The 10,981-nt window shown below is 53.7% G+C and overlaps 1 protein-coding gene across 1 annotated transcript; it reads right to left on the bottom strand.

Annotated features, from left to right (window-relative positions):
* Window positions 1-2,111: 2,111 nt before the first annotated feature.
* On the bottom strand, window positions 2,112-6,543 carry LOC128577712 (paraneoplastic antigen Ma6F-like). The gene is made up of 3 exons (XM_053579995.1): window positions 6,330-6,543; window positions 5,314-5,906; window positions 2,112-4,773 (listed from the first exon to the last, which is right to left on the bottom strand). Exons 2-3 carry the CDS (start codon window positions 5,837-5,839, stop codon window positions 3,326-3,328), a joined length of 1,974 nt encoding a protein of 657 aa, XP_053435970.1. The 5' UTR covers window positions 5,840-5,906; window positions 6,330-6,543; the 3' UTR covers window positions 2,112-3,325.
* Between the last annotated feature and the right edge of the window lie 4,438 nt (window positions 6,544-10,981).

Below are 10,981 nucleotides of genomic sequence, written 5' to 3'. Positions count from 1 at the left end.
ATCTTTCACTTTCGGACTTAAGGCAAAGCAACACACCCACTGTGCTCACCAAGCACTGGGAGAAGCAAAGTGTTAGTGAGGAAGGAGAAATAAATCTTATACTTCTTAGTGATCCTGAGAAAGCAGCAGGCAGCTACAGAAGAACTCCTCCTCCAAAGATAAGAACAAACTTTACACTGAGCTGAAATAACCTTGAAAAGAAAAAGAAAAAAAAAAACTCCGTAACTAATAACAATACCCTGGTTTCTAACATCTGTAGCCACAACTATGTAGCTGATATTGAACTGAAAGAAAAAAAGGCATAAAAGAGTTCAGATGGCTGGGTGCCTGTAGGTCAGTGGTTTGGGCACCAGACACATGCTCTGGGGCTGGTGGGTTCGAACCTGGCCAGGCAACAACAACAACAACAACAACAAAATAGCCAGCGTTGTGGGGGCGCCTGTAGTCCCAACTACTTGGGAGGCTGAGGGAAGAGAATTGCTCGAGCCCAAGAGTTGGAGGTTGCTGTGAGCTGTGACGCAACAGCACTCTACCCAAGGGGACAAAGTGAGACTCTGTCTCAATTAAAAAAAAAAAAAAAAAAAGAGTTTGGAAAAAAAACTGTTCCCCGGAACTCAGCATTTCACTCCCTGAGGCATCTGAATTCTCCCCTTCAATTAAAGGTTCCTTCCTCTATATTATTGGTGTCCGTTTCTGTCTGTTTTAATTCGCCCTTCTGCGTCATTAGGAAAGAGGAATAGTCCCAGACTTAAGAAGCTGGCTCTGCAACTGTGTAACCAGAAAAATCCCATCCTTTATGACTTCACCAGTTTTTATCTCCAAACAACTACGGGTTTCATGGTCTCTGGGATTAGAGACAAAGGCTGCCCTGCTCTGCAGGACCTCACAGCCCCACCCTGCTCCTTCACCAGGCTCTCGGGTACCAAGCCCCTCATCCCTAAGCCCCACAAGCCCAGCCCAGGTCAGCCCGAGGGTGCCCAATGTGGAGAGTGCAGCTGCGTCCCCGGACCCTCCGCCAGCCCTGCCCCTGGACATCTCCGCACACCAGTGTCCAGCATCAAACAGGCAATGGTCGCCACGGTAGCCCTGGGAAAAAAGACCAGGCCGCAGGAACACCCTCCGGTTCCAGGCACCTCGCTTCCTCCCGCTAGCGCCAGAAACTGGGCGGCCGACGACCGTCGAAAGCGGCCACCTGAGACCAGTCGGGCCGGCACAACCAACCACACAGCAAGGGGGAAGGGCGGCCCGGACCCAGGGCTGGGCCCAAGGACGGCAGGGCCATTTGTGATCCTGGCGCGCCATCTGGCGGTAGGCGTGGGTATGGCATAGAGAATCCCCGCCGAGGCCGCTGTGGCCACGGGCGGCCATTTTGCGTGGCGGACGGCGCGTTTTCCTGGCGGCCGCTGCAACCTGAGCTTGCGGCTGCAGGAAATGGCGGCCAGCGCAGGCGCACTGACGACGGCTGCACGCTCACAGAGTCACAGGAGAGCAAAATTAAGTGCACGCCAGTTGGCTGCGCAGGCGCGCAGGCACACCAGCGCCCCAAGCTGTGTACACTGACCAACCCCCGGAGAGTTGCGGGGGATCCTTTGCTGTGGCACGCCGTTTACTCTTCCATCCAAAGTCTATCATGCCGCACAGGTCGCGGACGCTCTAGCAGTATAGTTCAGGCATGGAATAACCATGAAATAAATTCGGGCACTATTAAAAATATATCTATGTTAGAGTTTTCAACCCAAGCCTCCAGTTCTGCCTTGTCCCCTGCCCTCCAGCCCTCTTTTAAATCTCTTACCCACTTCTCTAAGACTTAGCACATGCCCTGGGGACGCAACCACACAGTGCCTGCCCCCACCTGTGTCCTGTGATGGGCACTATTCAGCATATTCCCCGGGGTAGCACTGCCCAGCTTCAAAAGGCACTGACCCTGCGTTGGGACCACCCTTAGCAGTTAGGGCACCCAAAGGCCCCACCCAGCAAGTACCCGGACCATACCAAATAACCACTCTAGGGTCAGAATGGCAGGCCACCCTTGAGCCCCCCAACCCCCATCTCATCCCCAACAGACCTCTCAATCCTCCACAGCAGAGGCAAGACTCAGCTGGAGTATTTAATGCAATTTATTGAAGAGAAACATTTAGCGCAACCACTGTAGAGACGGGAACAGCAACACAGACAGCAACTGCTAACCGCCACTAGAGGCCACGGGAACCGGGCCACCCCAGCCCCCGATCTGCCCCTTGCCAGGACGCTGGACCCTGGCAACGGCCACTCACTTCAGGGAAGCCCCTCATGGCCCACCCATTGGGGCGTGGCCCTGCCCCACGGTCCACACAGGACAGTCACAGGACACCAGAAATAACAGCAGGACACACCCCACTAAGTCGAGGAAACTGAGTCACAAGGGACGACAGGGGTGGGACGCCAAGGCACAGTCCCTAGGGAGCCTCTCGAAGCCCCCCTTCTTGTCTCTGGTCCAGCTCTTCTCCCCGCTGTATGGGGACGCACATTCCCGCCACCTCCTGGGACTGTGCTGGGGGTCTCCGGGGTGGAGCTGCTCGGGTAAGAACACACATCTGCGCAAGGATGGGCAGCGATCAGCCTACATCTACACTGAGGAAGCAGAGGCTGAGTTCAGGAAGTGGGACTGCAGCGAGCAGAGCCTGGGCTGACACTGAAGCTCACAGCTTGTGCCCCAAGTCCAGAGGTGGATGGCCCGGCAGGCCAGGACATGCCTCCAGGGCTGGCATAAACACAGCAGCTTTGCACACGAATCGTAGCTGGTCGCTGGGGGCTGTGTGTGCTGGACACCTGGGTTACTACGGGGTATACATGGATAAAGGGGGGTGCTTCCCAGAACAGGGCACATAGCCTACCCCAGGGGTGGTGAATGAGGGGCCCCTCTGAGGAGGCCCAGGGAGTGAGCACCTCTGAGACAGCCTCTCTCCCAAAGGACTCCCAGTTCACCTCTGGTGGTAGACGTCTTTCGGGTTCCCTCACCCAGGCAGCTCAGAGGGGCTTCCAGGCTGCCCAAGTTGGCAGGGTTTGTGGCTGGAGCCAGGTGCAGTGGTGTCATGGCAGGGGGCACCTCTTTCCTCCCCACTGAGTAGCAAACTTGGTCATTTGGAGCACTGCGAATGTCTGGAGGTAATGGTTGGGGCCCCTTGAGGGAGATGGAAGATCTGGGGAGCCCATATGGGGTAGGGTGGTGGCTGTGGACACCGCTGCCAGAGAAGGCAGGAGAGGAGGCCCCTGCATGGGCCTTCTGAGCCTGTTTGCCTGAGGAGGACTCCGGGTGGCTCATGTCCCCAGCCCTGTCCTGTTTTCCCTACTCCTCTGGGATGGGTTTGAGCCCCTCCAGCGGGGGCTCCTCGGCCTCCTGCTCTGCTGCCTGGGCACGCCTGTCAGGCACCCAGCCAGGACCTCCTGGGCTCGCCCCAGGTGCACTACCCATCTGGGCTGGGGAGGGGCCTCCGGGGGCCTCAGTGGACGCTGCTTGACCTAGCCCCACAGGTTCAGAGACACTTTCCTCTCCCTGGGGGACAGGGGAGGCCCCAGCCGCAACACTGCTGACGGGGAGAAGCTCAGCAGGGGCATCAGGAACTGCCTGGCTGGCACCTCCAAGGGCCAGGGGGACCTCCGCGGTGCCTCCCAGGACAGGGACGGCCTGGGCAACAGCCAGGTCTCCACCGTCTCCATGGGACCCTTCCTCTCCTCTGCACAGCTCCCTCAGAGGCAGAGCAGCCTCCCAGGCCTCCGTTTCCCGCACCAACCGGAGCAGCCCCAGGAAGCCAGGCAGCCGCCTCTCCAGCCACATCCTCCGCAGCTTGTCCTGCAGCATGGCGTTGGGCCCGGCCTGCAGCAGCACCTGCCTAGCTCGCATCTGGTCTGCCATGGCTGGGTGGACAGCTCCCTGCTCCATGGCCACGTGCAGCAGGCCTTCCAGGCGCATCACGTAGGCGAACAGACTCTCTCCTGGCTGCTGCGAGCACGTCAGCAACTTCATCCTCGCTGTTACCCGGGTGTCATTGTTCCCGAACACCTGCTCCAGCGCATCCAGGCAGTCCTGAGCCGGGGTGTCCGGATGTTCTGCCAGGAGGCCGCACATGAGGTCCAGGGCCGGACCGTCCAAGCTCTCCACCAGCCGCCGCCGCCTCTCCCGTTCTGACGTGTGGCGCCACAGGTATAGCATGTCCTTGGCGTGGTCCAGCCAGCTCTCAAAGGACTCTTCCCCACAGCCTGGCTGCTCTCTTCCGGAAAAGGCTCGCAGTTCCTGGCAGGCCAGACTTCTCAGCAGAGGCTTCAGGGACTCACTCCATTGCCGCGACCAGGCGTCTGCCTCCCCTGCAGCTCCTGCCTCACCTGCAGTCCCCGCCTCACCTGCAGCTTCCTCTCCACCTGCATCCCCCACCTCATCTGCAGCTTCCTCTCCACCTGCACCCCCCACCTCATCTGCAGTCCCCGCCTCACCTGCAGCTTCCTCTCCACCTGCATCCCCCACCTCATCTGCAGTCCCCACCTCACCTGCAGCTTCCTCTCCACCTGCACCCCCCACCTCATCTGCAGTCCCCACCTCATCTGCAGCTTCCTCTCCACCTGCATCCCCCACCTCATCTGCAGTCCCCGCCTCACCTGCAGCTTCCTCTCCACCTGCATCCCCCACCTCATCTGCAGTCCCCGCCTCACCTGCATCCCCCACCTCACCTGCAGTCCCCGCCTCACCTGCAGCTTCCTCTCCACCTGCATCCCCCACCTCATCTGCAGTCCCCGCCTCACCTGCAGCTTCCTCTCCACCTGCATCCCCCACCTCACCTGCAGCTTCCTCTCCACCTGCATCCCCCACCTCACCTGCAGCTTCCTCTCCACCTGCATCCCCCACCTCATCTGCAGCTTCCTCTCCACCTGCAGCTTCCTCTCCACCTGCAGACCCCGCCTCACCTGCAGCTTCCTCTCCACCTGCATCCCCCACCTCACCTGCAGCTTCCTCTCCACCTGCATCCCCCACCTCATCTGCAGCTTCCTCTCCACCTGCATCCCCCACCTCACCGGCAGCTTCCTCTCCACCTGCATCCCCCACCTCATCTGCAGCTTCCTCTCCACCTGCAGCTTCCTCTCCACCTGCAGACCCCGCCTCACCTGCAGCTTCCTCTCCACCTGCATCCCCCACCTCACCTGCAGCTTCCTCTCCACCTGCATCCCCCACCTCATCTGCAGCTTCCTCTCCACCTGCATCCCCCACCTCACCGGCAGCTTCCTCTCCACCTGCATCCCCCACCTCATCTGCAGCTTCCTCTCCACCTGCAGCTTCCTCTCCACCTGCAGACCCCGCCTCACCTGTGGCTCCTGCCTTACCTGGGGCTCCTTCCTCACCTGTGGCTCCTGCCTTACCTGGGGCTCCTTCCTCACCTGGGGCTCCTTCCTCACCTGGGGCTCCTGCCCCATCTGCACTTCCTGCAGCTCCTGCAACTCCTGCCCCACCTGCGTATCTGGCCACTGATTGCCCCTGGGGCTGTGCAGGAAAACTCCGTGTGTCCTGTAAGTCAGCATCAGGGGCCTGGGGCAGGAAAATCACAGTCCAGGGCCCCCCCTTGCCTGCTATCTGTCTGGGGATCAAACTTCGGTTTAAAACGTCTGCGAACTCGACCAAGGCTGCCCTGGCCCCCAGCTCCTTTCTGAAGACCTTGCTGAGCACTCGGTACCTGCCCAGAGGCCACAGCGCAGCATGCAGGGCCGCCCGGAATTCACCTTCCTGGCAGTCGTCAGGGATGCCCAGGATGAGCAGGGCACGCTGCGCGTTCGCGCCCATCCAGCCGCACCAGTCCTGCAGCATTGCCAGCGCCATCGCTGAGGACAGGGAGGGAGTCGATGGGACAGGGGTATGCGCTGACTGTCGCAGTCTCTGCCACAACCTGTGAGTGCCAAAGGGAGAGAGGGACATTGGTGCCACACACAGCTCAACGCCACTGCCCCGTGGTGGCCAACCACCCCCCACAGCGGGGACCTGAAGCACCTCGCCTGCCCAGTGTCGCAGCCCCTGCTCCCCCTTACCCCCACCCCTGCGGCTCAGAGCCCCTCACTGTACCCCTCCCCTCCACGGCGGGAACAACCCCTTTTGCCTTGCAAGACGCCCCCTGACCGACAGGAGCAGCGTGCCCCCCCTCCTCACCGGTGCCGGTGGTCTGCCCCCTGCCCTGCACCCCTGCGGCAGGAGCCCTCCCCGCCCACATCTCTGCCGCTGGGCCGCACCTCCCCTCACCCCCCGCCGCCCTGGGACTCCGACCCGTCTCGCCCCCACCACCTGCCCGGGACCCGCGGCCACTCCGGGTTCCCACCTGAGCAAAGCCCGGTTGCCGCTCACTTTCTCCGACTCTGCGGACGCGGCACCACCCGCAGGGACCAGCCGCCTCCAAACCCTGCGGCAGGAGGGTGCAGGAACGCGCCTCTGCCCGCCGAGGGCTGCGCAGTCGAGGGTCTCCAGGCCCTCGGTGCCGAGGCCACGTGGGCTGCCCGCGTCCCCCGAAGCCCGGGGCAGATGAGGGAGGAAGATGTCGGAGTGTCTGTGGGAGGCAAATGGCCAGGCTGGGGGCTGGGGGGGTGGTGTAGATCATGTCGCCATGACAACAGGACCTGTGTCATCCTAAGGGCCTGATGCGGCCTTTGGAAGCAACAGGCACAGCCATTGGCCTTTCACCAACAGAAAGGCCGCTGTTAACAATTGGGGCAAATCTGTGGGGCTGGGACCGAAAATCAGGGGCAGGCTGCCCTCCTCACGCTCGCCTGGAATTTTCACGACATACCCAGGCTGGCTGTGTTCCGGGTCATAGTGCCCTGTGCTATCAAGCCAGCCCCCCATACCTTCTGGGCAGCCATTGCACAGGAACGCTGTGGACTTTGGGGCAGACAAATACAGGGTCACCTGACAGTTGAGTAGCCTACATGGGTCACTGAGCATCTATGCCCCTCATCTGCAAGTGGGCGATAAATACACTCTTCTTGCAGAGTGATCATAGAGCTTTGCCTTCCACTAGCAGATGAGCACAGGGCACAAGAATGAAGTGGTACAGGGGCCAAACCAAAGTGTGGGAACCAGAGGATATTGTTGCAGCTTAATGGTCCCAAGTCTGAGCCCTGAGGGAAAAAGTTGATGTGAGAGCAACATTGGAACTGTTTCCCAAGGAGCAAAGGGTAGACCAAGGTGACAGTATGACTTTCTGTTTCTGCAGGCTTTGGTGAACTTAGCCACTTTCTGACATGTGCAGGATGGGCCACTCATATGTTCAACAGCTTTGGGAGTTTCACAAGAGTGGACCTTTGCTGCATCCTTCAGCAGAGTGACAGTGGCAAGGAGCTGCCCTCGCCTCACTTTCCTAGCCACAAACCTGACATTAAAGGTAGGACCAGCAGAGGCAGACCATAGCTCATGTTCCATGCAAAGTGTGAGTGAGGGCTTTGCTCAGGAACTCTTGCAGATTGATTTTTAAATTGTCCCTAATTCTCCATCACTCCCTGTATCAACACCCTTAATATGTCTTCAAATCATCAACAACTCAGGGAAAAAAGACCCGGTGGGAGAATCCATATATGGGGAGAACTAGCAACATATTTGGGCTCCTATGGATTCCAATCCATCTGTCCAGGCCAGGGAGTCATTGACAGTCCTTATCCAAGCTATTTTTTTTTTTCAACCTATGACTGAGCTAATCCTCTGCTTTCCAAGCCTATTCTTGTCAGGGAGGAAATGGCCATTGGTATGTGCTCATCTCTCTCTGGAATTTAGTTACTTTGGACTTCATCACAAACAGAACACTCAAATGTCCATTAAAAAACTATGATTTTTTTGATTATCTGATTTTTTTTTGTGCTTGTCACAGTGAAATTAATGGTCTGTCAAGGCCTACATCCTAACCACAAGTCAGAATGAGCCTACTACAGACCCGTGAAGAAGCTACTTCTTGCTCTTGAGACATTTTAAATGATCTCTTTGAACACTAGAAACTACTTAAAGTGGTAGGAGTATTCATGCATGTAACTTTGACTTGAGAGGGAAAGTGACTCTAATGGATTTGTAGTTTCCCTGAGGCCCATTCTTTTTTTTTTTTGTAGAGACAGAGTTTCACTTTATGGCCCTGGGTAGAGTGCCATGACATCACACAGCTCATAGCAACCTCCAACTCCTGGGCTTAAGCAATTCTCTTGCCTCAACCTCCCAAGCAGCTGGGACTACAGGCGCCCGCCACAACACCCGGCTATTTTTTTGTTGCAGTTCAGCCGGGGCCGGGTTTGAACCCGCCACCCTTGGTATATGGGGCCGGCGCCTTACCGACTGAGCCACAGGTGCCACCCCCTGAGGCCCATTCTTATAGAACTAGTGATATTAATAATGGAGGGTTGTTTTGCTCTCTGGCTATGCAAGTAACAAGTAGACACAATTAAGCACCAGATAATAGGGGAAAATATGTATACCTGGCCCACTAAATATTTTTCTGAGATTCATATGAAATTCTCATCTATTTAAGTGATGAAATCTTCCTTGTCTCACCCACCCCATCCCCTCTATTAACAATTAAAATCTGAATTTTTGTGTAGAATGCTCAAACAATGGGGTATTGTACAGCCAGATTTGGGAACATGATGTTGGTTCACTGGACAAGGTGCAATTGAGTGTTCAATAACAAAAGACTGCTTTCTCTTCAAGAAACTTTGCATCTGTATTTATTACCCTAATTGCCCACAGTGTGTCCATAAAGTTCGCGTGCAGTTTAAAGAACTTTATGGACACCCATATCAGTCTGGGTGTACCACATAATGATAGACCAGCAGCACTGGACACATTTATGCTCACAAAAACATTTAGGGTTCCATCCTGGGATCGTTTAGGGAAATAATCTATTATAGCTTACACGGTGGCACCTGGGAAAACGCAACAGAAGCAGCTGATAGAAATAAGAGGCACAGTGGATAGTGACAGCATAACAGGAGTAGATGGCAGGAACTCAGTATAGTGTTACGAATGCCCACAGATTACACATGGCAAATAATACATATAGATAGGCTTCTAAGAACTAGGACTTCACCACGCTCGCCCCCAGGAGGAAATGCCCCACGGTTCTCCCTCAGTGAGAGCAGGGTGGGGGCCCCCTACCTTCTGGGCAGCTTATTTGGATAGTGAAATCCCTGATAAAAGTGCAGCTTCTTCCAGGATGAGCAAGGCAGAGCCATTCCTCCAGAGCCCTGGCTGTCATCCCCCAATGACTACTGCCATCAGCACATGCAGTCCCCTGCCTGGAGAGCAGAAGAACTATGACCTTTTCTTCCCCTTTCTTGATAGTGTTTTTAAACGCACAAATGTTTTTCACCTTTGTGAAGTCCAACTTTTCTATTTTTTCCCCCTATGGTTGCTTGTGCTTTTGGTGTCATATTTACAAAACAATTTCCTATCAAAATTCTATGACCTTTTTCTTATAAAGGTCATTGAATCTGTAGAATGACTTAGGAAGTAGTGTCATTTTAACAATATTAACCTGATATATTATAAACCAATTACTGTTGTAATAAAGGTTGTCAGAATAATGACTCATCTTGATTAAACTCAAATTCATACTTTTGTAATCTTAAATATCTGAAAGATATAATATTATCTTACTTGAGTAGTAAGCCTTTATAAGCTTAGGAAGAATGTATCCAGGTAAAATAAATATGTGTCTTCTATTATGCTTAATGATGATAACTCAGAGACATAGCTGTTTTTATTAAACTGGCAAAATTAAGCTATTCTTGTTTGCCAAATATTTACCTAAATTATGTGAAGTTTAACATTCAAAGTATTTGGGTTAGTTTCTAAATTCTGGGTGGGGGGGTTAGTAATAGTTAATATGTGTAAGTACTTGTTTATCTCTAGGCCAAGTAGAATAAAGCTCCTTTAAAGGATTTTATATGTTAATTTGGTAATATGATCTAGCTAGGAAAATACCATATATACATTACATACATACACAGACACACACACATATATACACAAACATGGAAACACATGAATAGGGCTCTAATGGCTTTACTTCTAAATTATCAATGAGGAGTCATGCATAAACCACAGAAATGCAAAGCTCACTGCTTTTTATGAAAGAGTTGGCTGTCATCTTTGACTCACCTTTAAATGTTAACCAGGATTGTGTTTCTGGCGGATGGAACATGTCGAGGTGACCTGCTTAAAACTAAAACTGAAGCATCCCACCAATATTTGTACAGAGAGGTGCAAAGGAGTTTCTTCACCAGAAAGAATAAAACTCCTTACTACCATGTTACAGGTTTATGAGTATCTGGTCACTGAATTCAGTGAGAATGTATGACTCACCACCATGCCTCTCAATGTCCCCAGTCAGGAAAGGACACAAAGAATCTGAGAAGCTGGCATGAATATCCAGGTGAAGACAGGGGCAGTCAGCATGCCATCAGAGACTTGACACCATTAATTGACACATAAAAACAAATACCTTTGGATATTGCTGGATCATATGGTAGTTATACTTTCAATTTTTTTTAGGAACCTCCAAACTTTTTCCATAGCAGCTATTCCAATTTACATTCCCTTCAACAGTGTAGAAGGGTGCCCTTTTCTCCACATCCTCACTAGCACTTATTATCATTTATCTTTTTTGATAATAGCCATCAAAACAGCTGTGAGGTGATATCACACAGTGATTTTGATTTGCCTTTCCCTGATTAATGATGTTCAGTACCTTTTCATGTACCTAGTGACCTTCCCCCTCTCCCCATACTTAAGCTAAGTATTTGTTAGCCTTTATTCTGAAAACATCAGGGAGCCATTGAGGGTTACAGAGCAAGAGAGAGGTCATTGTCACTTTGGTGGCTAATATCAGAGAAGGGAGAATGGTCTTCCCTTGGTCAAACTTTAAGCCCTCACTGCCTCTGTCCTTGAGGCTCAAGGCTCCCACATAGTAGCCTCTGTTCTTAGCTATCACTCATG

The sequence above is a fragment of the Nycticebus coucang genome, chromosome X (genome assembly GCF_027406575.1).
Source record: "Nycticebus coucang isolate mNycCou1 chromosome X, mNycCou1.pri, whole genome shotgun sequence".
In the NCBI taxonomy this organism is placed as follows: domain Eukaryota; kingdom Metazoa; phylum Chordata; class Mammalia; order Primates; family Lorisidae; genus Nycticebus; species Nycticebus coucang.
This window is presented reverse-complemented; position numbering and strand designations above follow the sequence as displayed.